This window comes from Rana temporaria, chromosome 2 (genome assembly GCF_905171775.1).
Source record: "Rana temporaria chromosome 2, aRanTem1.1, whole genome shotgun sequence".
NCBI classification, from domain to species: domain Eukaryota; kingdom Metazoa; phylum Chordata; class Amphibia; order Anura; family Ranidae; genus Rana; species Rana temporaria.
The window spans coordinates 141,066,800-141,094,518 of NC_053490.1; the positions used below are offsets into that span (position 1 = coordinate 141,066,800).

Sequence of the window (27,719 nt, forward strand, 5' to 3'; positions counted from 1 at the left end):
CAAGAGATGGCAGCCACTACTCAACACACATTGCACATATAGGGTGTGCGCTCCCTCTCTAGCCTCTCATCCCCCCTATTCGCAGCCCCCCCATTGTACTCACTTTGTACACATTTTCTTACTCTTTATCTCTGCTTTCTTTTATCTCCCTCACAAGACAGTATCTGTCTGGCCATAGATGGATCAAAATTCAGCAGGGACCTAATGAATTTCAATTCATGTATGGGCACTGTGGTACAAAAATTAATTAATCGCCTCCGTCCTGCTGAAAAACATCCTCTCGATCTGCACTGCAGTCTATAGACTGCAGCACTGATCTGTGTATTCTGACAGCAGGGAAGTCTCCCCACTGTCAGAGTACGATGCTACGGCAGGGGGGTTCCATCATACACCTTAAATGTGTGGGAGGAGGAGTCAGGTCAGTTTTATCATTCAACCTACTGGTTGGGGGGGGGGGGGGGGGACAAAAAAACTCATTCATCTATGGCCAGCTTTGATGTGATGTGTTTTTCATGCTGGTCCGATTTGATGAGCGAATGACTTTCATTTTTCTGTATTTGAGTTGACACCTAATGTGTTTCATATTTGCTTGTGTTTGTCAAACCTGTAAATTCCTTAAAAAATGTAATACATTTACACAACATGGCCTATAAAAATGTTCCAAGGTCATTAGGTGCTGCAGAAATCCTCGGATAGCTGCATTAAAATTCTGAAAACATTTGTTCTATTTCTTAACAATAACTAAGGACATCACATTAAATCAAATACAGCATTAACTTTAACACCACACCAAGCTTTTTCTTTAGAAAGTCTTCATTTCCAAGATAAGATTACAATTCTAGGTCAACATATGCATATTTAACCCATATTTAACCCTGCGACACTTTATACCATATAGCAGTTACAATGAACTTTACCTGAGCCAGAACCTGATGTGGAGAGGTCATAGATCAAATCTGGAAGAGTTTTATCTTTAGCCAGATACATTTCACATGATGGATCCTCCAAGTCCAGCCTCTGCCGATTGTGATATACTCGCTGGTGACAGTGGAACAGGACCACTACAATAAGGATAACACCCAGGAGAAACATTGGGCCAGCTATGACAGCCACAAGTTCCACCGGGCCCCAGCCTGATGGAGGAGGTTTCGTATAGCCTGCAAAACATAAATAAAAAATAATCAGAATTTGACGTAATAACTAGGTTTATTAAAGCGGGAGTTCACCCAATTCGTTTTTTTTTTTCTCTTCTCCCCTTCGATTCCTGCTCGTTTTGTCTAGGGGAATCGGCTATTTGTTTTAAAATATGATCCGTACTTACCCGTTTTCGAGATGCATCTTCTCCGTCGCTTCCGGGTATGGGTCTTCGGGAGCGGGCGTTCCTTCTTGATTGACAGTCTTCCGAGAGGCTTCCGACGGTCGCATCCATCGCGTCACTCGTAGCCGAAAGAAGCCGAACGTCGGTGCGGCTCTATACTGCGCCTGCGCACCGACAATCGGCTTCTTTCGGAAAATCGTGACGCGATGGATGCGACCGTCGGAAGCCTCTCGGTGTCAATCAAGAAGGAACGCCCAGCCCAGCAGCCCATACCCGGAAGCGGCGAGGAGATGCATCTCGTAAACGGTAAGTACGGATCATATTTTAAAACATCTAGCCGATTCCCCTAGACAAAACGAGCATCCATCTAAGGGAAAAAAGTAATATACGGGTGAACCTCCGCTTTAAGAGACAAAAAGCTACAGTCTATTGCTTTCTAAGTGTCTTATTACTTAAATGCAACAACAGCATACCTATAGTTATTGCTGAGAACATTCACAAAATAAACGGCAACCTCTATACAAAACAATTTACGTAGTGCCTTGTGTATTATTTAGCTCCTACACAAAGGAGGATTTGCCTCCAAATCCAGTGCCTCTGGAACTCCAGCCCCTACCAACATTATTAACACAGGAGGTAGATTAGTATGGGAGGAAGCAAGATGCAGCCATGGTTGCCATGAGCAACCCCAAAGATGTATTTTAATCACATTTATAAACAATGCTTGTTGTCTAATCTTTTGTTACCTTGTATGATCATTTTTTTTTTATTCTCAAAACATTTCCACTTTTGAGAAACGCACTAAATATGAATCACCCTCTAGTTTAAAAACATTTCTCCCCCCCCCCCCCAAAAAAAGGAGAAGAAAAAAGGAATTTATCACAAATACGGGAAACGCACATTGTTCTGCCTTATCAAGACTTTCCATTGCAACTAAAGGGAAATTGCATTTGAGAAATGTATTCCCTATGAATCAGCATGGTGGAGTGGAGTCTGCATTCCTTATAGGGACCATATATAGACTTGTATGATTGCTCAGCCTGACCAGAACCAAAATTCACAGCCACCAGGTATTCATACTGAATGACCAGAGCTAAAAGATCATTACAATCAAATAAAAATATCCTTGTGGTGAACAGCTACCATTGCGCTATTTACATACATAGGAAAAAACAATTAGGAGGTGTATGTGTTGAAGGGTAGGTTTAAAAGTTAGATCTCTCCAACAATAAAAAATAAAAAAAACAAACAAACAAACAAACACACGTTTCATCTTTTGACATTGGATTAAACAGATGCGACTGTGCCAACTACACCATTCGATTTTCTGGTGCAGACATTATATATACACACATAATATACATACATATATACACACACACACACTTTGTGGATATAGTAAGTCGTAGATCTGTAAGTTCAGCTCATGGTAAATAGCGGCAAACACAAAAGTGTTGCGTTTATAATTTTGCTCAGTGTGTATGTGTAATAGATATACATCTATATACATACATATACACACACACACACACACACACACACACACACACACACACACACACACTATCTCACAGAAGTGAGTACACCCCTCACATTTTTGTAAATCTTTTATTATATCTTTTCATGCGACAACACTAAAGAAATTAAACTTTGCTACAATGTAACGTAATGAGTGTACCGCTTGTATAACAGTGTAAATTTACCGTCCCCCTCAAAATAACTCAACACACAGCCATTAATGTCTAAACCGCTGGCAACAAAAGTGAGTACACCCCTAAGTGAAAATGTCCAAATTGGACCCAATTGGCCATTTTCCCTCCCTGGTGTCATGTGACTCAGTGTTACAAGGTCTCAGGTGTGAATGGGGAGCAGGTGTGTTAAATTTGGTGTTATCACTCTCACTCTCTCATACTGGTCACTGGAAGCTCAACATGGCACCTCATGGCAAAGAACTCTGGGAATCTGAAAAAAAAATTGTTGTTCTAAATAAAGATGGCCTAGGCTATAAGAAGATTGCCAAGACCCTGAAACTGAGCTGCAGCACAGTGGCAAAGACCATACAGCAGTTTAACAGGACCGGTTCCACTAAGAACAGGCCTCGCCATGGTCGACCAAAGAAGTTGAGTGCACTTGTTCAGCGTCATATCTAAAAGGTTGTCTTTGGGAAATTGATGTATGAGTGCTGCCAGCATTGCTGCAGACATTGAAGCGGCGGGGGGGTCAGCCTGTCAGTGCTCAGACAATACGCCACACACTGCATAAGATTGGTCTGCATGGCTGTCGTCCCAGAAGGAAGCCTCTTCTAAAGATAATGCACAAGAAATCCTGCAAACAATTTGCTAAAGACAAGCAGACGAAGGACATGGATGAGACCAAAATAAATTTATGTGGATCAGATGGTGTCAAGCGTGTGTGGCAGAAACCAGGTGAGGAGTACAAAGACAAGCGTGCCTTCCCTACAGTCAAGCATGGTGGTGGGAGTGTCATGGTCTGGGGCTGTATAAGTGCTTCTGGCACTGGGGAGCTACAGTTCATTGAGGGAACCATGAAGGCCAACATGTACTGTGACATACTGAAGCTGAGCATGATCCCCTCCCTTCAGAGACTGGGCCACAGGGCAGTATTCCAACATAACCCCAAACACATCTCCAAGATGACCACTGCCTTGCTAAAGAAGCCGAGGGTAAAAGTGGCAGACTGGTCAAGTATGTCTTCAGACCTACACCCTATTGAGCATCTGTGGGGCATCTTCAAATAAAAGGTGGAGGAGCGCAAGGTCTCCAACATCCACCAGCGGGGAAGAGGACTCCAGAGGCAACCTGTGAAGCTCTGTGAAGCTCTGGTGAACTCCATGCCCAAGAGGGTTATGGCAGTGCAGGAAAATAATGGTGGCCACACAAAATGTTGACACTTTGGGCCCAATTTGGACATTTTCACATAGGGGTGTACTCACTTTTGTTGCCAGAGGTTTAGACATTAATGGCTGTGTGTTGAGTTATATTGAGGAGACAACAAATTTACACTAAGCTATACACTTACTACTTCACATTTTAGCAGGGGGGTACACTAAAGGCAAATCCACTTTTCACTACAGGTGCACTTGGAAGCACAGTCACTGTAGATCCGAGGGGGACATGCAAAGAAAATAAAACAGTATTTTTGCTTGTACATGATTGGATAAAATCAGCAGCGCTTCCCCTCATTTCAGATCTTCGACGCAGATCTAAAGCGACCTGTAGTGCAAACTGGATTTGCCTTTAATAAATCAACCCCAAAGTAGAACAGTTAAGTATTTACAAAAATGTGAGGGTGTACTCACTTTTGTGAGATACTACACGTACGTACGTACGTACGTACGTACGTACGTACGTACGTACGTACGTACGTGTGATAGAGAGATATAGATTGATATATAGATCTAAATCTATAACACACTTCTGCACTCCAAGTTCTCAACTAGGCAACATACTATATATTGTGGATGTCTTAAATCAGTAAAAAGAATAAGACACAAAGCTGAATATTTCAGCTGTGGGAGGTACCTGGTGGTTTGAATTACTTGACAATTTATATCTCTTGACCAATCTAAGAGTAAAACTATCCCTACCTGAATTCCTGGCTCTATCATATCCAGAGAAAGTCTAAAAAATATTTTTCAACAGAGTAAATATCTTTTCTCCTGCTTCATGGAAGTATAAAAAAAACCCAAGCAGAGAAACTAAAGACCCCAAACCCCAATAAAGGCAGGTAAGCAGACAGAATCAAAGATATTGACTTGTGTGAAAATGTAATTCATACCAGTGGGCACCAGGAGGTCCTTGCTGTTGCAGTCGTCTGTGTAGCAGCATTCAGTGTTGCGGATGTCCTCTGAACTTAGACAGTAGAATGGCTTTCCTGCAGGTACAAGTTCACTCTTAGAAATGCATGCACGCATTTGATGTCTCATTCCATCAATGTTGGCAATTGAGACCATACAGGCTCCGTCTGTCTCACATGTGTAGTTCGATTTGATGCAGCTAGAGCACAGACATCTAAGTGCTAAAGGGATAAAAAAAAAAAAAAAAAAAATAGATTAGGATCAGCTTAACAATGCTTACTGAAACATACAATAGAGTGAAGACTGACATTTTTAAATGTATATGCTGAAAACCAACACTACAGCAAAGCAAATCACATGTGATAGAGCTCACACTGAAAAGTCATTTCATTGTATATTAGTTCCAGGGTTCAGCATCACTGCACTCAAAGTAATATCTGATACATCAGTCAGATTAGTTGATTTTTTATAATTTTTTTCATAATATCCATAAACTTGGATATTCAACGTCTGATAGCACACCTTTTCACATAATACCCTGGTTACCCCACCCATCAAAACATTACACATAAAATTTTCGTGCCGATTACAATGATGAGGCCTGTGTGAATTCGTCATGTTTCCGCAATTGACCTGCTTCATCAAGAACGGTGAAAGAGGTGAATTGAACCATCGATAAATCCCCCACTTCTCTCCACAGGAAAAAATAAATAAAAAGCAGGGGCTAAAATAAAAATCGAAGCGACCCTCGGAACCCGACGCAAAAGATAAGATTCTTCGATCAGAACATAGAGACGTAGGTGTGACACAAACCTCTTTATAACACTGATGAGCCAATGAGCTTCTAACCCCAGCTTGTTCAATTAAGCTTTGGTAATAAAAGCTGGAAGCTCATTGGTTTCTATGCAGAAGTGAGCCCGATTTTGCGCTTTCCAGCTTTAGTAAACAAACCCCATTGTGTACTTAAGTGGGGTATGCCTGTACACTACTGCTTGTAGGAGAGTGTCAGAATAGGCCCAGTATGGAAGTGGTTAATAAAAGACCACATAGACGAGTTCTTGCTGGAAAAAATATTTTAAGCAACAGACATCATGGATTCATGAAAGACAGAAGTCATTTTTAAACAAACCTGATTTCCTTTTAAGAGGTGGTAAGTAAAACCTTGGACAGAGGGGTGGCTGTGGACCTGGAAAACTTGTATGGTGTTATGGCCAGCATAAGAGCTGTGAAAATGTGGAATAGACTCCCTCCAGAGGTGGTTCTGGCCAGCTCAGTAGATTGCTAGTTTAAGAAAGGCCTGGAATCTTTCCTAAATGTACATAATATAACTGGGGACTAACATTTATACTGTATTTGCTGGCGTATAAGACTACCTTTTACACTTAAAAAAAATGGCCAAAAAGCAGGGGTCGTCTAATACGTCGGGTCAGCAGCTTGGATGCCTGCTGGATGTGCAGTAATACTCTATGTAGCTTCGGCTACATAGAGTATATAACGCTTAGCCAATCCCGGTGAGAGACGTATTCAAATGAATACAGTAGCCTGCTCGGATTGGAGAAACAACCTCTGCCAATCCGAGCAGGCTACATACAGTAGCCTGCTCGGATTGGCTTTGAGAGTCAGAGAGGTGTGGGCTGATTATGTTACAGCCTCTGCCAATCCAAGCAGGCTTTGTATTCATTAATAGAATACTTTGCTTGCCGTGATTGGCTCCAGCAAGAATGAAGAAGAATATGGCTCCAGAAGGAAGAAATATGAAGCGTCGGAAGCCTCGGAAGGGGGGCCGACTTATACGGTGAGTACAGGCAAAAAATCTTTAAAAAAAATGTAAAATTAGGGGGTCGTCTTATACGCCCGGCAAACACGGTAGGTAAAGTTGATCCAGGGAAAATCCGATTGCCGCTCAGGGATCAGGAAGGAATTTTTCCCCTGCTGTAGCAAATTGGATCATGCTTTGCTGGGGTTTGTTGCCTTCCTCTGGATAAACTGTGGGTATAGAATTGTGTATATGGGATTGTATTTTATTTTATTTTTTTAACTAGATTGGCTTGTGTCTTTTTTTAACCTAGTTAACTGTAATGTGTGGGGATATTTTCTTGAGACACTTTGGGCCCCTTAGTACCAATTGAGCATTGTTTAAATGTCATGGCCAGTATTGTTGCTGACCATGTCCATCTAATGGCTACTTCCAGCAGAATAACGCACCTTGTCACAAAGCTCAAATCATCTCACCACTGGTTTCTTGAACATGACAATGAGATCACTGTACTCCAATGGCTTCCAGTGTCACCAGATCTCAATCCAATAGAGCAACTTTGGGATGTGATGGAATGGGAGATTCGAATCATGATGTGCAGCCGACAAATCTTCAGCAACTGCGTGATACTATCATGTCACTATGGACAAAATCTGAGGAATGTTTCCAACACCTCGTTAAATCTATGCTAGGAAGAATTATGAATGTAAACCTTCTCCTATACCCAGCAGAGTGAAAAGCCTCAGAAGATACACAGCGATGAAACAAATTTCCCTACATAAGTTATTACATGTATATCTGCTGTCTTTCCATTTCTACATTCTTTAGAAAGTGCACATCCTATCAACGCTTTCTTCCTGTTCCAGCACTGGGTGTGGAGTCTGGGCATACACTGTGTGAGCCGATTGGAGTAAGGCCCCCCCCCCTCATAGGCAGAGGAACGAAGAAACTTGCAGAGCTGTACTGTGAATAGACAAGGTCTCTGCTTATCTATCACTAAAGCTCCCTCTCCACAAATTTCCATCTGCTTTTCTCTGATGTGTCAGAACTCTTCTTGCCGGTACGGAGCAACAGAAATACATGGCACTCAGAGCTTTGGAGAGAGAGAAGTAAACACTACAGATATATGTGCCCAGGTCAGATTTCATAAATGGGGTTTACAACCACATTAAGGCAGTTCTGAAAGTAAAAGGGGGCCCAAGCTGGTACTAGCAAGATGTACCCAATAAAGTGGCCGGTTTGTGTATATTTGATGTTGCACTTATTAGATCGATTAGTGTACAAGACTGTTATAGCATGGTGCAATTTTTTCATACTCTAGCAAATACTACGATACTCTTGCTGTCCTGATGCACCAACTTCCCCCCGAAAAGACTGGCATTCCTGCCCATAGGGGAACATTTGTATACTGCAAGAGTGTCTCATATTGCACTATTATCTGCTGCACAGCCAGCTTCTATTCCCAATCGCTGTCACAGCAAACACTACACAATGACATTTCCAGAAAGTTTGCAACTTTACTAGGTTTTGGGAGGCTGTTACAGCAGGGTTGGGACCGCAGAGAAGCATCAACAAGGAGGAGGCAACGCATGGTGCTGGCTACTAAGGTTCTGAATAACATTTATAATTTTTTTGCAGTCACTGGGTATTAGAGCATCGGAGCAACAGGGTCTTGAACTTATGATTTAGCAGCAAGCAGCACTAGTTCTCTGGCACTTGTTTAAAAAGCTTTATCAAGTAAAAATCTTTTTTTTTTTTTTATATAAGATTTTGCAATCACTTTTTCATTGCGAAAAGAAATTGCATAATACTGAGTCATTAGAACGTTTGACGGGAAAAAGAAGGACCCGTCTTTCCCATCAACGGGTACAAACCTTTTGTCAAAGGCGATAAAGCTACAAGCTTAAAGTGGAACGCCAGTTTCCTAAAGCAAAATATAGACTAGCAAAAAAATAGCAGCTCTTGCTACAAAAACACTCATCTGATCTCACAAAACTTCACTTTGTCAGGTTGGAAGACTGCCAGTGTCATGGACCCAACAGTAAAACATATGTATTAAGGGGAAAGTAAGCTGGTGTGGGAGGGGGAGGCAAGAAGGAAGCCTTTTTAAAATACCAGAGTTCTACTTTAAAGTATTTTAGAAAAATGTATTCAAAACTTAAAATGTTTAGGGCCAGTTCACACCAGACGCCGTTCCATAGTTTCCTGTTCCTTTTTTTTCTGCACTAAAAATGCATGCAGTTTCCATGTATTCCAATGGCTCTAGTTCACACCATGCAGTCAGTTTCTGGTCCGTTTCTGTACCAAACAGACTGCATGGTGTGAACTAGAGCCATTGGAATACATGGAATTTTTAGTGAAGAAAAAAAATGCACACGGAACTGCGTCTGGTGTGAACTGGCCCTTAAAGTGATTGTAAAGGCCATTTTTTCCCCCCTATAAAAAAAATATATATATAAAAAAAAACATGTCATACTTGCCTGCTCTGTTGCAATGGATTTGCACAGAGCAACCCTGATCCTCTACTTCACAGGTCCCTCTTCTGTGCTCCTGCGCCCCGCCTGTTCAGAGCCCCCACAGAAAGCAGCTTGCCATGGGGACACCCGAGCCGAGTCACAGCTACCCGTGTCCATTCAGAATCGGCCCTGCCCACTCTGCTGATTGGCTATCTGACTGATTGACAGCAGGAGGAGCCAATGGCACCGCTCCTGTGTCTCAGCCAATCAGGGAGAATTTCAGATGGCTGAGACAGTAATGACATTGCTGGACAGAGAGGGGGTTACAATACTGGGGGTTATCTCTTCAGCCATAACCCCTGGTATACCACAGCGTGTATATATACATACTGCGTTCAGCAAGTGGTTGAAGTTCTATCATGCTGCTGGTACATGACCCTGGTCAGAATTGCTCAAATTTGCTCCAAGCGCATCCAACTGCTTCTGTGGCATAGGGGGCGTGAGGCACTTTTCTTCATATCTGTTGGCATTGTCCTATAGCAATCCCATTCTTAATATGGGTTTACAATATGTTACGATCTACACACAAATCTATTTTTGCTTCCATGGTAAGCCCTGCTCCATAGACCAGTCTCTGACCTTTCCTAAGTGAGAAAGGAAGTTGGCGAATTTTCATATTTGTGGATGCCAGGTAGGCACTTGCAAAACTGTGGAGACAACGCTATCAATTTTTTCAAGGTCAAACAAAGGGTGATGGGGAGTCATGGTATGTGAGAAGCTAACCAATATTCTCAATGATACTCACGCTAACCTTCTTAAAGTATGGAGCCCCATGGTTAGATTACGTTGGTAATCTCAGACTGGACCATTCCCTCCTTTCCCTATAGCATTTGACTAGTAACACACAGCGGTGGCTTCCCAAAGCCCTAGGGACTTCCTAAAATTTGCCCACCCTCTTTCCATAACTACTCTCCCCTTTTCACCCCCCTTTTATGTACCTCTCATACGGCATACACTAGGTTTGTATTTATTGCTAGCTTCTTTTCTCCTCCTAGTTGCAACAGGTATTACAACATATGATTTTGCATACCTGTACCGTTCCTGAGTACATTTTGACCCAAGGCTTCACTGTTCTCAGTGGCAATTCACAATGCTCTTACATTTACAAAACGGTTTTGGCTCAACAATGTAGTATTGTCCCAATTGGTACTACGGTGAGTGAAGCTATATTAGTGCACTTTCACCAAAAACAATTACATTTTTTTTTAAAGCCAGCAGCTACAAATACTGCAGCTGCTGGCTTTTAAAAAATGGACACTTACCTGTCCAGTGCACCAGTGATGTCGGCAGCCAAGGCCGAGAAATCACTAATCTCTCGGCTGCCCCTGCAACCATCCTCAGTGAGGGAATCAGGAAGTAAAGTGTTGCGGCTTCACTGCCCGGTTCCCTACTGCACATGTGCGAGCAGCGCGTCACGCCCTGACTGGCCCCCGCTGTCTCCTGGGACCAGTGCGTTTCCCAGAAGACAGCGGGGGGGCTTTAACGCATAGGGGCGTGACTCCCACAGCAGTCTGTTGCCGTAAATGGGTGCAAATACCTGTATTATACAGGTATCTGCACCCCCCCTCCCCCTCCCCCTGAGAGGTGTCAAATGTGACAGCGGAGGGGGGGGTTTTGCCGAAAAGCGGAGGTTCACTTTTTGTGTGGACCTCCGCTTTAAGTATTTCAGTCTCCATTTGTCCTGGTTATTATCATCAAGATTAACCTTCTCCATGTGTCCCGTTTACCGTTATTGAACACGAAACAAAGTAAAAGCATTCAAAATTTTGGGTTGTCCCCTGAACAGTAAGAGAGGGAAAATCTTCCAACAGACACTAAGATTTCCTTCCACTTTTGGTTTTGGCTATAGCAGTGGCCATCAACCCTGTCCTCAGGGCCCACTAACAGGCCAGGTTTTATGTATTACCTTGGGAAGATGCAGACTAGAATACTGCAATCACTGAGCAGAAAATTATATCACCTGTGATATATTTCAGTTATCTTGCAAACCTGGCCTGTTAGTGGGCCCTGAGGACAGGGTTGATGAGCACTGGGCTATAGGACAGGAAGTTTGAGTAAATCTCCCCCAGACACAGATAACCAAAAAAAAAATAGTTTTTCAAAGGCCCAGTCCATAAAATGATCCGATTCCCCCATCCACATATAAAAGGTGGATGGGGGAATCCTTCTCTTTGTGATATTGCATTCTGATAGCAAGAAGCCTCCCCTGTTGTCAAAATACAAGGATCAGTGTTTTTGGCTATAACTGGAATGGTTTGTGAAATACCAGAGTTTCTGGCTATAGCACTGCTATAGCTTGGGAAAAACTGACGGGCTGATTGTACAGTCGATTGATGTATGTCGCCATTACATAATTAAAATGGGGGAAAAAAAAGTTTTTGCCTATAGTTCTACTTTAAAGTAGAAGTCCATGCTAAAACTAAAATCCCTGCATCTATAGACACCCAACACTAACCCATCTAGCCCTGTAAAGAAGAAATCTGTATACATACCTTTTCTGAAACCGATCCGATCTCCAGCTGCAGAAGCTCTGCAGAGAACATGGCCGACAACAGCTGTGAAATGAATGGGAAGGGACGCCACACATAGACCTACTATGGGGCTTCAGTTGTCGGACAGGTCCTTGGCACTCACCTCTACAGCAAAGCCGTGGTTGACAACTCATCGTGAGATCGGGTCGGATCAGCTTTAAATAAAAAGGTATGTATACCGATTTCTCTACAGGGCTAGATAGGTTAGTGTTAGATGCAGGGATTTTAGTTTTAGCATGGACTTCCACTTTAATGCCTTGCTATCTTTAAATGGACACATTTAACCCCTTCCGCTCCTGCTCTTTGGCAGCAACTTTAAGAAGGGGACTGTACTACTTTGGTGTGACTTGATGCAACTTCGGTTCAGAGAATGTAAAGTTGGATCAAAGTCGCATCATAGGTTTCTCCAAAGTCGTGGTCCAACGTCACACTGGAAATTCTGCAACTTTAGAGACGCGCTAATGCGAATGAAGCCTAACATTAACTTGTACTTGTTATCAAAATGATAAACATAAATTACAGAATAAAACTATCACTTATCTATAGTAACACTTCTAAATCCTCATTGGTCTGCTTGACCCACTTCTGTATCATGCATAACAATCATTACTATTTTCACATTGGGTGAAATGCAATGATAGTTATGGCGCTTAAAGCGTATCTATATACAAGAATAAAAATTTAATATATTGTAGTTTACCAGTTTTCAGATGTGATGTCTGCACAAGTTCAGTTTTCAGGCTTTTTTATCTGGTGATCCTGTCGGTAACACTTCCCGATTTAGCCCTGGTTCACACTGCTGCGTTTTGACACGTGAAATCGGCGGCATTTGCCAGCAATGACACCGTCCTAATGGGAGCGACGCCTGCGGCGCTGCACCAATTTCAAAAAGTCGTTTCTGTACTACTTTTTGCAATTTTAGACCACGATTTACGTTAACATCTGTGCAGAAACCTGCACTGATGGCCCTGTAATCGCAGCCGAAAACAGGACTGCCAGTGGGAGTGAAATTGTGCGAGTTCAGCTGAACTCACACGGCTTAATTCCCGCCGATCAATGTGAACCTGGGCATAAGGTGAGAATACTCACTGTACTGTATCGATAGAGAAGAAGCGATGTCATCCCATGACGGGACTACAATAACCTCCCCCCTCTCATCTCCATAACATAGATCATGGAGTGCAATAGTTCTCTGAAATAGTTTAGACTAGAACAATGTAACTGATAGAGTACAGAACAATCAGAAAGCAAAGGAAGCTATTAGGCAACAAGATTTCTGGAAGGATCGACTGGCAACTGACAAAACAATTTCAGCCTTCAGATTTATTAATCACTATGTAACGTGAGGGGGTCTAGCTGCACATTGATTCATATCCAATACCTGCATTTGCCCCCCATTTAAAATGTGGTTATTCTAAAGCAGTTTTTATAGAGTTTGTATTGCGTGTAGCCATAATGTCATGTAAAAAAATTTATTTTTTTAAACTCAGAAGTGCAATAATCTTTGCTGTAAATTTATAATTTGCTTAGGGGGGAATATATGTGCAGAACCTTATAATCAGCCTAGTAAGACACATTGTCTCTGAACCAATTTTGCATGTTTCTACTTGTGGAAGATTTATTGTGATGCGTCAGATGTCTTGGAAGATAGCTTTATCGTCCAAGACATCTTAGCTGCTATAGATCAGCTCAGTCCAGGCACTTGGCTGCAAAATAAGTGTCACAGCCATTGCATTAGAAACAAGTAATGATGGGACAGATCACTTTACCCCTTACTGTTCCCAATAAAACTGAAAATGACAGTTCTGACAAATAATTTTATATCAAAGCAACCAAAAAGGTCATTTCAACAAAGTGCAGCACAATTCACTATATAAATTGTGAAAACTGCCCAATATTTATACATATTCCAACCAATTAAAAACAGCTAAACGTAGTACACATTTTCGCAGATAGACAATTGTGTAAACAGGATCATTGAGATGGTGCTACATTTAGATGTACACAAAACTATGCCGAGTACACATCTAAATTCAGTGTTTTTTTCCCCGCTTGTGTAAATGAGCCCTTAGGCAAGGTTCATAATGAATGCTGAAGCCGCACGATTTCAAAACAGCATTTCAGTCCTACTTTAGGGGCGATTTGAGAGACATCTGTGCGGTTTCATGCACAAGTCTCCAAAAGTAGTGCAGGAACTACTTTTGGGAATTGGTGCGGCACCGCAAAGTCGGCGTCGTATTGATTCGTGACAGTGCCGTTGTCGGCAATAGGCTCCAACTTGGCATGCGATTTGACATGTCAAATTGGCCCGATGTGAACAGGGGCTAAAAGGAGAGACAGGCCACATGTGGCCCCCCAAAAAAAAACAGTCTGGTATGCTTTATTAGGAAACACCTGACACCCTCAAATACCTGCGGACTCCTGACTTCTACATCAATTTATCTTTGCTAGACTAAAGACTTTTTTACCCTCTAACCAAAATCTATCAGCTAGATTGCCTGCAAAGGTCTGAGAGAACCCACAAAAAAAAAAATTGTCAAAACCATGAAGTATAGACAACAACCATGTTAGGTCTATAGATATTGTAATGAATAATTGTGGCAGATAGTCGTGAGGCACCAACAGGAGAGAGGATTAGATAAGAATCACAACAGACTATGTGGGATATACAAAAGTAAACTATGCACTTAAAAAAATAATAATGAAATAACATACATTTGTACATGTACAATTATGCTGGGCTTACATGCAGCAACAATGTATGCAATCATTGGTAACTGGCATGGATATTGGAAGCATAAAAAGCACTAAAAATACCAAATCTAATAAAGGCCATAAAAAAATTAGAAAAAAGGTGTTACAATATTCAGGTAAAAAAAAAAAAGCCACCCTTTGTGCCAACACTGGGGAGAATTGAAAAGCTATTGATTGATACAAGTACACAATGTAGATAAAGCATTTGCCTCAAACTGGCAGCCCTCCTGCTGTTGCGGAACTACAAGCCCCATCATACCTCTGCCTGTGGGAGTCATGCTTGTAACGGTCAGCCTTGCAAAACTTCATGGGACTTGTAGTTCTGCAACAGCTGGAGGGCTGCCAGTTTGAGACCCCTGGATTAAAGCACAAACTTCCTAGTAAACTACCATGGGAACTGGAGTCCAGGTACTAGTGACCTATTGGGAAATCAAAAATACTATCTCTGCTATAAAAATGAAGTTTGGATTCACTGGTCATTTAACAGATGATATAAAATAGTGCATCTCTTTAAATTCATTAAATTACTATGTGACTACTGAACAAACTTGGCATTTGATGCAATACTTGCATCATTAAAAGGCGAGATTACTCCAACAATGATACACTCATTCACTCACAGCACAAATGAAAATTTCTCAGCCAATTACATAAGGTGGAGGGGGCTCGCCCATTCAGAATTAAAACCTGCTGGAGACTGGTGCGTCTGCCATCAGGCACAACTTCCGCTGACCTGCAACGTATTTCTATTACACTAGCAAAATGGGAACACTTGAAACAGAAAAAGACATTTCTGTAGATGGTGATCAAGCTGGGCAGGGGCATTCAGTTCAGGTATATCATGCAGAGAACATATTATGTCTCCAGAGGTCATTCCTGTGGACAATGTCATACACTATAACTGAACGCAAAGCTTTCAGGCTTCCTTAATCCCTCTGCTGGGTATATTACTTTAAACTACATTTCTACAGCCAAACTGGGATAACACATACGTCATATTTGATTGCCTTTTTTGAAAACCCCAGTGCTGAAAAATCCTATAAAATGTATATATTTTTTTTTTTCAGGAAAAATAAATAAAGGAGAGAAAGGCATTGCTCCAGTGATTAGTGTGCCGCTGGTGCAATGCCAGGCTCCTTCAGATTCTTTCTCCAGTTCCCTGCCCATACCGAGGTACAAACTTTTCAGTTACTGAACTGGAGGAAAAGTCATTAGACCCTTGGCGACAGATGGGACCTGTAGTACATTTATTCACTGATCTCTGAATGAACTCCCTAAATATGGGTGTAATATGTTGTAAAAGATGTTGTCACTACCCTACCTCTCTGCCTCATTTAATAAGAGAGCACTTTGCATTCATTCAGAAAATTCCAAACATTATCTGAAAGGCGCCCAAGCCGACCTCCTGTCTTTAAAATTTATCAGGCTGGCGACTCAAAGGACCCGGAAGCAGTGTTTACTTCACCGATTTCCAGATGTCAGGGGCATCAGCCTGCTATGGCAGGGTTTGACAAATTTGCTTGGAATCTAGGAGCCAGCTAAAAAAGTTAGGAGCCAGAAAACGCACCCCGTCCCGGCGAGCTTGCACGCAGAAGCGAACACATACGTGAGTAGCGTCCGCATATGTAAACGGGATTCAAACCACACGTGAGGTATCGCCGCAATCGTTATAGCGAGAGCAATAATTCTAGCTCTAGACCTCCTCTAATTCAAAACATGCAACCTGTAGAATTGTTTAAACGTCGCCTTTGGAGATTAAAGGGTAAAAGTTTGTCGGCATTTCAAGAGCGGACGCAATTTTGAAGCGTGACATGTTGGGTATCAATTTACTCGGAGTAAAATTATCTTTCACAATATAAAAAAAATTGGGAAAACTTTACTGTTACTGTTTTTTTTATAACAAAAAAGTGTATTTTTTCCCCCAAAAAGTGCGCTGGAAGACCACTTCGCAAATACGGCGTGACAGAAAGTATTGCAACGATCGCCATTTTATTCTCTAGGGTGTTAGAATAAAAAATATACAATGTTTGGGGGTTCTAATTAGAGGGAAGGAGATGGCAGTGAAAATTTACACATTAGAACTGGTTTTACTTGTAATGCCAACGGCCACCACCAGATGGCGCCAGGTCACAGAAGGAAGCTTGGGACTTCACAAGGCCGCAAAGCCATGGCCTCAATTACCGGCGGACGTGGGCGCCAGGTCACAATTTCTTGTCGCAATTACCACCTGGCGCCCAGATTTTGTCGAGCCCTGTGCTATGGTATATACAAAGTTACAATGGTCCAATCTAGACAAATGTTATTATGTCAAAATATCTGGAATTCATCTTTAAAAGTGAAATATAACCGCTTTGTGGTGGGTGGGCCATTGCCACGAGTATGCTCAAACTTTCACATTATGCCACACTGCCCCCACCCCCCAGCAAATAGAATGCTGTCATGAAAACTGAATTGGGTGACCATAGCTCGGCCACAGGTTGAGTTTAAAGCATAGCTCCAGCCAATACTACAACAGTTTAAAATATAAACTGACATGAGAAATAGGCCGCTATTGATAACCACTTTCCAAAAATGATAATTGCTCTCCTCTCAAGATGATCCTCTAACTATAACTTTAGAGCAAAACCATGTGTGTTCAGACTGTATTAGGCCTCATGCACGTAGACAGCGCCAAGAGTATGGGAATTTTGTGCCAAGAGTATGTTCATCCTCTTGCCGTTCATGTGCATCAGAAGCTCACATGCGCCTGAATTTCTGTACACCGGGGTCCTGGCTTGATACACTATGGAGGAACAAGTGCAAGACACAAGGCATGGAAATCTAGTAGGGCACGTCACAGAAAATGTAGAAATTTAAATTTTATTTTTTTCCCCCAGTTTAAAAGCAGAAAATTCCTGTGTGCTTAAAGCTTTAAGCTCATCACATGCTTGGATTTTATCAGTTAGAGAAAATATTTAAGGCATTTTCCATTTCTTGACACACAAAATTTCAATACCTGGTTATATTTAAAAGGAAACCTGCCAGGAAAGAAGTGCATATAGTACTATTCTCTTAGTGCCAGTTGCCTGGCGTTAATATTTTTACTAACCCGAATCAGGAGCTCTGACAGCTGCAGCAAGCTTGTTTCTGGTAAGGGACTTAGAGCATTGAAGCCAGAGATGGCCAGCCAAGGAGCATTTTTATAATAGTGGGTCAATGACAACCTACATATTTCTCTCACGACAGCTCTTCTCATATCCTACTAAGAGAAGCAGGCAAGTCCGCAGCAACTTTAGTGTGGGCTGAATGTCAGAAACTGTGTTTTACGCCAACAGAATGCCATAACAAATGAGGTCTTGCAATCTATCCTCTGTTATCTGTGGTCGCTTTTACAAGCCATAACAGATCAGAGGCACATTTAACCCAAAGTTAACAGACATTGCTTGAGCAGCCAAGAAAACAGGACAGATTTCCAAAATGTCATCTAGAAAGCTACAGCGGATGTAGCCATCCTAATACCATACCAGGCAACCTCTGCCCTCCAGCTGTGGAGAAACTACAAATCCCATCAAGCATCTAGGAGTCATGCCTCTGATTGTCATTGTCTTGCAATGTCTCATGGGACTTGTAGTTTCAAAACAGCTGGAGGGCTGAAGTTGCCTACCCCTGATCCAAGTTATACCCCACTCACACCAAAGCAGTTTTCACGCTAGAAATATCGCCTGAAACCTGCCTCCCATGCCGCCCAAATGTGAAAGCCTGAGTGCCTTAAAGCGGATGTGCCATGGGAACAAAATATTAAAAGTCAGCAGCTACAAATACTGCAGCTGCTGACTTTTAATATTAGGACACTTACCTGTCCTGGAGTCCAGCGCCGATCGCAGCAGAGCACGAGCGATCGCTCGTCACTCTGCTGCTCCCCCCGCCATCCACGCTGAGGGAACCAGGAAGTGAAGCACTGCGGCTTCACTGCCCGGTTCCCTACGGCGCATGCGCGAGTCGCGCTGCGCCCGCCGATTGGCTCACACGCTGTGTGCTGGGAGCCGAGTGTTCCCAGCACACAACGGGCGACAGACGGGATGTGACGGAATGCCCGTCTTTCGCCCGTATCGTGTGGCCGGAAGTGGGTGCAAATACCTGTCTTTAGACAGGTGTCTGCACCCCCCTCCCCCCTGAAAGGTGTCAAATGTGACACCGGAGGGGGGGAGGGTTCCGATCAGCGGGACTCCACTTTAGGGTGGAGGACCGCTTTAACAGGGCGGTGTGCTTGCGGGACGTTAGAAAAAGTCCTGCAAGCAGCATCTTTGGGGCAGTTTGGGAGCGCTATATATAGCGCTCCCAAAACACCCCTGCCCATTGCAATATAAAGTGCTTCGAAATCACTGCAACTCAGACGGTTTTAACCCCTTCTTTTGGCCGCTAGCGGGGGTTAACGCTTTACCGCTTAAGCACAGGCGGCCCCAGTGTGAAAGGGGTCTTGGATTGTTGCGCCATCATTTAATGCACTCAGCAGGAAAAGTGCAACTGCCTTTATCTGCACTAAGCTGCTGCAACAGTCAATTCTAGAAGACCTCATACACCAAACATTTTCCTTCTATAAAAACCTTAACAATAAAACATATTTAGATTATTGTAATCTGTATTATATGAATGCAATCAGTAAAAATATTAGATACTTGTGATCAAAGTCACAGTACAGATATTTCATCGACTTGAATTTTTATATATTTTGAAGGGTTAAAAAGGTAAAGAATAAAGTTTACCTTTATGAAAAAAAACACCATTTTGTTTTCCCACACAAATCTGAAAAGCAATGCACCCACAATACAATCAGTGGATGCTTAGCCCTAAATATGGGCATAACATGTTGCTAAAGGTGGAGTTAGCCTTAAAGAAGTACAGCCTGAGCTCGTTTGGCTGGGCTTCTCCTAAGGGTCACAGGAGTGCAATTTGTTTTGCACTCCTGTGACCCGTTTTCAGAGAGCGGCTGAAGTCCACACTCTGCTGAAGTCACACAGATCAGTCCAGACAGTGCATCATTCCGACTTCAGAAGTCCGGATCTGCCAGGTACCTGGACTGATGGCAGTCTCAGCCTCCCTTCCCCTCCACAGCTCAGCGCTCCAATGAGTGTAGAGGAGCAGAGCAGGAGAGCTGCTGATTGACAGGCAGCAGCTCTCCTCTTTGGGAGGTCAGAGAACCGAGCCATCGGTGATGATCGGTGGCTCGGTTCTCAGTGAAGAGGCGGCGGGGGGACAGATGTAGCATTGGTTCTGATGCTGCATCAACCTAGGCAAGTACAAATATTGGATAAAAAATAAAAAATTCCATACTACTTTTAACAGAAGTTTGGGATTGTAAAGAAACATTTATACTAACCTAGGTGGATGCAGCATCGATCAGATACTGCATCTGTCCCCCGGTGTTTTGCACTGAGAAACCACCACTGACCTGTTCAGTTCTTCCCCTCCACTCTGAGTGGAGAGTCATCACTGTCAGTCAGCAGCTCTCCCCTCCAGTGCGCACTGGAGCACAAGGCTATGATGGGACAGGAGGGGCTGGCTCGGGCTCTCAGCAGATTGCAGAGAGCCTCAGCCAGATGCCAGTCCAGGCATCTGGGTGCATCCCGACCTTCCCGAGTCTTGGTTGGCTGACAGGCTTATTTACACTAGCATTACTCCCCTGGAGAATTATAGCTTTTCAGAGTGTGTTTATTGGGCAGTGAATAGACATGTTGCCCCCACACCACCTGTTTTAACCCCCAAACAGGTTGGGTTTGGCATGCAGTACTTCCCACCAAACACGACAGGCGGTTTCATCCTTGCAGTGAAGCAACACATCACAGCCCTGGCATGTGTACACCCCTGTTCACTTTGATAGTAACAATGCAGCTGAACTTTGTGTTTTTACTGTCCCCCAACTGCAAGCACATACAAGCCCTATAGGCCATTCTTAAAGCAGAACTAAACTCTCTCAATCAACATTAACCATTTGTATTCCTTATGCTGCTAGCATTAGTAAACAGATTTGGGGGGGTATTACTTGTTTTAAACTTTTTATTTTTTCTTAGGACACACATTTCTTCCTGGTTTCAGGCCCTGGCCCAAAAATGATGTCATACATACTGGGAGTTTTCATGAACATTTTCTTTCATTTAGAGGAGGGGGGCGCTAGCTCAGCTAAGCAAACCACTGGTCTACAGGTGACTATAAGATGGCTTTCAACACTCTATCCTTCTGAAAATGCTAGCTTTCTGGCTTTCATGTTTACCTAATGCATTAACATTTTCTGAGGCATGGATTCTGAAAAAGTTTGAATAGCAAGCGCTCGGAGTACACACTGAGGTCAGAGTGCAAAATTTGGTTCAGCTCTGCATAGAAACCAATGTTCCAGGTTATTTTGTAAAAACTTAAGCTGCAGTTCGAAGCTGATGGGCTACCATACACCAGATTTTGCACTCTCCAGTTTTAGTAAATCAGCCCCTAAGACTTCCTAGTCGGTCTGTTCTGACTGACGCAGAAAATATAGAAGTCAGAGATAAATTAGGAGATGATCAAAAATGGCAGTTGTCATTAGTGATGCACCGAAATTTCGGCCGCTGAAAATTGCAGAGAGGGAAAAAAAAAGTGCGCATAATGGCACCGAAGACGCACATGATTTTGCCATGAGTTTACTGTTGACATGTTAGCATGCTTATGGTGTTTTTCATAGGTCATTTGACTCAAACTACATCAAATGAACGCAACAAGGGTGTGTTATTGATGCATTTTCAATGCATTTCAAAGGGTAGATGTGAGTTTTTTTTAACGGACTAAAAATGCACCAGACAGAATTTCTATTACCACAATGGAAGTGCAACGGACCAGTGTGAAGACATACATAGAATTTAAAAGGGATGTATTTTTCTAGAGATTTTCTTGTGTTAATGGTGCCAATCAGGGGTCAAGTCCTGGGGAAAAAAGTGTGGGAACTTCCACCCAAGATCCATTTCCCCACCAAAAAAAAAAAAAAAAATTATACGCTCATATACATAATTACTAAACCGCATTTTTTTTTTTTTTTTATCCACTGTACCTTAGTAATCCTTTATGTTACTGGCCACTTCCTGTATATAGATTAATCAGGTAGTGTGCGGGTATTCCGTCACTTCCTCGATGCCACAATGTCTCCTGGGAGCTTTTGTCATTGTTCCCAGGAGACATTGCGGAGGTCTGCCGCGAGTTATCGCGGGATTTAGAATGAAATTTTAAGCAAGTTCTTTCTAAATTCGCCTGCCCCTGACAGTGACTCGAGCTGGGCATCGCTGCTTAGTGATGGATTGGCTCGGGCGGCTCGGCTGCTCTAGTACTGCAAAGGGAACTGCGTTCCTGCTGTGAAAAAAGTGCAGGAACTCCGTTCCCGCAGGACTTGAGCCCTGGTGCCGATAGTGGCAGACAATAAATTTGTATTAATTTAAATTCACAATATTAATTAAAAAGGTGTATGTATGTATGTATGTATGTATGTATGTATGTATGTATGTATGTATGTATGTGTAATATATATATATATATATATATATATATATATATTTTAATTAATTAATTTTACTATACACACACATTTTTGGGTCAAGTGCATCCTGAATTTTCAGTACCAACATTTTCACTTTGGCGCACCACTAGTTCTCATGTTTCTCTGTGCTGTTTTTTGTAACCATCATTATCATCCTTAAAAGCAAAACTAAATCCAAGAACAAAAACATTGCAGCTTAGCAGTCGATCGATGTGATGGCTTCATTCGTCGTTCTTTTTCAGGCCAAGAACATTATAACGAACACAAATTACATGTTCATTTTGCCAACATTCAGTGTTCTTGTCACTTTCTGTGAGCCTAACGAAGCAAAAACAATGTTAGCTTTCATGTGTAGACTACTAATCTAATCTCATCACTCCATGCAGCCATGGCACCCTCCACAGATACAGTGGAGCAGTGAGCATAGCCACCTAGAGACAACTAGTTTATTATTGACAAGATTACCAGGTAATAACAAAAAAGAAAACGAATGAAAGCACCTTAAGAACTGGTCAGCTGCAATGCATTAAACATTTGTTTGAGGGCTTAGAGAATGTTTAAGCTATGTACGAGATTCAGGGCTGTGGAGTCGGTAGATAAATGTTTCGACAATCTAAATTTAGTAGACGTCGGAGAAGGTGCATTGTTTGCTGACTCTGACTCCGGGTACCCAAAATTTCCTCCGACTCCACAGCCCTGACGAGAATACAAAAGAAAGCTGCAGTACTGTCTTGGTTAATATTCACCAGACAACCTTTTAAAATGAAGATTTCTTCTGATGCTCCTCTATCCAGGTAATGCCCAATAATTCTCAATATATGCGAGTCCATTTCTACAGCATAAATGTTATCCTGTTTCTGAGTTGAAGTGCTCTGGCACTGTGGGCACACTATCTAATGGCATGGCATTACTGCACCTGCTGCTGTCAGCCCAGTTAGGAAAGACAGATCAATGGATTGCTGTGGAAGCTGCAGAGAATGACACTTGGGCTAAACAGGTTGATGGCTATGACTGCCTACAATAATGTTGTTCTAGTTTACAAAGTATTGTTTTGAGAACTTTTGTCTGACTGGGAGCTGCTTTTCTTGTTACGTGTTGTCTGTACTTTCCTCTTTTCAACCTCACCCCACAGCTTGGCTGAAGAATTGCACAATACATCCGTACTCTGGAAAGGCTCCTCCTGCATTCTTTCCTTAGTAAGTTATGAGAGTTAACAATAGCACTCCACGCTGTAAAGGTGATTCTAACAAAACAGGTTCCAAAAACATAAAAAATATGTAGTTTAAAAACCTATTAAATTGTGCCTTTCAGACCCACTCCCATGTCTATTTCTAAACAGGTCTGCTTACTTCTAACATATCTAAAAGGCTGCAAAGGAAAAACAGAGCTACATAACTAAACCTTTTGCTTGCTTTATCTATATTTAACATTGCCGGACTATGGCTTGCCTGTATTTCTGCTCCTGTTCTCAGCAGTACACAATCATAAGGGTTTAGATTTAAAGGAGTTGTAAAGGAACTGCTGACATGACTGTTTACAGGGTATAGAGACATAATAGTTAACTGATTCCTTTTAAAAATTATTAAAATAGATCAAAATCAATCATATGATGTACCTGCAGTTTCTAGTTTAGTTTTTGCATGTTGTTTCCTGCCTCTCTGCTGTACAGAGACACAGAGCCAATACAGGGCAGTGATGGTTTGGAAAACAAAACCGATTGGTGCTGAGGGGTTTTAGACACACAGTAATCACACCTCCTTGATTAGTGACCCCAGAGAGAAAGCTCCCAGTACTGTGGTTATCAGGAAACAGACAACCAGGAAGTGTGGACATCAGAGAAAAAATAACAGCAACTTGAGAGCAAAAACAATCAATGAGGACATGAAAACAGCACTGCATTAAGGTAAAGGAAGCTATTAAGATAAAAAAAATCCTTTACAAACCCTTTAAGCTCTATTTCATGCATGTTTTAAATGGAGCTTCCATGTATTTGCAGTGCTGCAGAAAATGCCACTTAATGTTTAACCCAAAACTTTATGCAATGTTAAAATTCTGGGTGCTTTTAAATATTTAAAAAAAAAAAAAAAAAAAAAAAGTAGCATTGGGCAGCATTGTTTTTCACCACACTGTTTTTGTCACATCCCTAGCACACTGCAATGCCAGGAAAGTGCTTCCACCTTGCCTGACCACTGAGTTATGAAGAAGAGCATCTGGTTGATGAAGTTATCGAGATCTTTCTGCACTGGACTATGGAAGAAGAGCATTCTTCCCGATCACTCCTACAAACTGTTTGAACACACCTACTAGGCCCATGTGCTTAGAAATAGTCTGGATGAGTTGTAAAAAAAAAAAAGAAATAGTCTGGATTCATAGCACTGTGCTTTGCAATAAAGACCTAATGGGCTCACAGTGAGAACCATTCACCCAGACTTATGTAGCAGTTTGAGGGAAGACAGCCTTCAGGCAGTTACATTAAAAACATTTTTAATAAATGCAAAATATTTTTAATATAACTAGGCTGCGCTGGATCACCATGAGTAGCGTTTGCACTGCTTTTCAAAATTCACTGCAATCGGATTGCATGGTAATGCGGTACTATACAATCCTGTGCAGGCATGATGCAATGCATTTGTGATCTGCATTTTTATATTTGACTAGATTACTGCTTTAATATTCCTCTATGCCTGACCACACATCCCACAAATTTCCCAGAAAGCATGACTTCTAGGAGCACCTGTGTCAATAATAGGGTAATACTGGGGTTCATTATAAGAGGTAATAAATGGCAGCAGTCAACAATGTCTGGAAAAAAAAAAGAGAAAGGACTCCAGTTTGTGTTTTAACTCATAGTAGTAAGAAAGTCTAATAGAGCTTACATCACAACAGGGTGACAGGATGAAACAAAGCTAACAAAACAATAACAAACAAAAAAACCAGGGTGGATAAATATAGGGTGCAGACAGCGGGTCAGATAATATGTTGCTATAGGTACCTCCCCATTACATTGGTACTCAATTGGCTGATGAGCTTTTTCCACTTTTTAAATATGGAATGTTGTTGAAACTTACAAATCAGCGTCAACTATAGCTCCACTGTTTCATTCATCATCAGTTACTTCAGACATAGCCAGTATTTTGTCCTATCCTTAGGGTACCTCAGACAAAACAGGATCTATGGATAACCAAGAACTGGCACATTCCTTGTCACGCCATATACCGTACTTGCATATCTCCTCATTCTTACTCCAAGTTTCATGAATCCACCTTACACATACATGACTGCACTTTAAAAACACAGACTGAAGGGGGGGGGGGAATCATTCAGCGAATAGAGAAATACACAGAACAATTCAATTTTTCTGATCAGCTCACACAAAAAGAGGTAAGGTTCAGGATAGTCTTTAAATGTTCTATAAAACTGCTAAAGCATGCATGCCTAAATTATACCCTTGTAGCGCCAAGCCGCTGCAAAAAAACGATGCATTTCCAGGAGCCTCATTGGATAATGAAGTCTGGCTACAGGCTGGTTCACCTATGGAAGCTAACCGACGCCTCACACACAAGGCACTCTGCGTTAAGGCTTTATGTACACATGGACATGTGACACCTGATCCATTTTAACCCTTTCATAACCAAGCCTATTTCTGACATTTGTTGCTTACACATTCAAATCTTTTTTTTTTTTGCTAGAAAATACTTAGAACCCCCAAACACACACACTAATATATATATATATACACACATACATACACACACACACACACAATATATATATATATACATATACACACACACACACATATATACACACACAAATATTTTTAGCAGAGACCCTAGAGAATAAAATGGCGATTGCTGCAAAAAAAAAAATAGTTGCGCAGTGGTCTTTCAAACACAAATTTTGGGGGAAAAACACTTTCATGAATAAAAAAAAAAAAAAAACGGTAAAGTTAGCCCAATTTTTTTTGTAGAATGTGAAAGATGATGTTACGCCAAGTAAATGAATACCTTACACGTCATGCTTTGAAATTGCACACGCTCGTGGAAAGGTGACAAACTTTGGTACCTAAAAACTGTATAGGTTGCGCTTTAAAAAGGGAGGAAATGAGGTCTAGTGCTAGAATTAGTTGCAGGCATCATCCTGGTATAACCCCTGAAAGCGGAGGCCACATATGTGCGCACGCTTAACAAAAGGGAGTTAAATAATTTGGAGAAAGCAGGGGCAGAATCTACGATAGTTCCGCAACTACTTTCCCCTAGGGTTGCACCAAAACTAGTATTGTTGCCGATACTGAGCATTTGCATGAGTACTCGTGCAAATGCTCCTATGCTTGACCCGATACCTGGACAGTCCGTGACGATCGGTGCGGCGATGGGGGAGTTACAATCACCGATCTCCCTGCGTGACTTTTAATAAAACATCTGACATCGGCCTCTCCTCCTCTCCCTCCCCCAGCAGTTCAGATGCTTTATTGAAAGCCAAACAGGAAGATCTGTGATTGTAACTCCCCCACCGATCATCCCTGACTGTTCAATGAACCCTCCTGCGGTCCCCCTCTGTCGTCGTCCTCCACAAAACAATTTTTATATCTATTGATCTATATAGAGATATCTATCTATCTATCTCTATATCTATATCTATATCTATATATAGAGAGAGAGAGAGAGAGAGAGAGAGAGAAATAAAAAAACAACTACTGACAGTCCACGCATCATCAGTGCCACCTACCAGTGCTGCGTATTAGTGCTATTGTCACATGACATAATTAAAAAATAGTATCGTGAGTACTAAAGAGTAGCGCAACCCTACTTTCCCCTATAGTATAGTAATATAGCTGCGCCTTCATGTATACAATTACAGCAAAATATGCTAAAAACTCTGACGTCGCAATGACACCGCAGACAGACTACATTCAGATCCTTACGTGAGAAGCATGGCTCATTATAGCGGGGCCAGTTCACACTGCTGTCATGTGGGAACCCTGTATATCCACTGCGGGTTCCCGCATCGCATGTTTCCCAGCGGCAGTTCACACTGCCCTATGCGAACTGCTGGGAGTCTCAGTTAAAAAAGTTAATGACACCCCCAAATCAGTTCGCACATCGCGATCTGCAAACTCGGACAACAATTGGATCACAAGGGTGTGAACGCTCTTGCGATTAGATTCTGCTGCGGAAAAAAAGGGGGGGGGGGTTCCTGTGCGACTTTGATGCAAATTCAGCCATACAATTTTTATGGCTGAAATCACATTGCACATGTGATTTTCACTGCAGTGCGGTGCAAATCACATCCGATCTCTGAAATCGCACCAGTGTGAACCGGCCATATTACAATAAATATATATATATTTTTTTAAACACACAGACGTGTGAATGCGCCCTGATCATACTGTAGGCTAGTCATGGCTGACTGACCGTATAGAAGGCCAGTGACAACAGCAATCAAAAACTGCTGAATTTGTTTTAACATGTGTTGTACTGGAGGAGTTCCCTGCTG

At 42.1% G+C, this 27,719-nt stretch overlaps 1 protein-coding gene across 1 annotated transcript in view; it reads right to left on the reverse strand.

The window, feature by feature from the left end:
- ACVR1B (activin A receptor type 1B) overlaps positions 1-27,719 on the reverse strand; it is a 70,309-nt gene that overhangs the window by 22,946 nt on the left and 19,644 nt on the right. Inside the window, exons 2-3 of the mRNA XM_040341227.1 lie at positions 5,117-5,356; positions 918-1,157 (exon numbers count right to left, since the gene is read on the reverse strand). Coding sequence (XP_040197161.1) covers positions 918-1,157; positions 5,117-5,356 — 480 coding nt within the window. The remainder of the gene's footprint in view (positions 1-917; positions 1,158-5,116; positions 5,357-27,719) is intronic.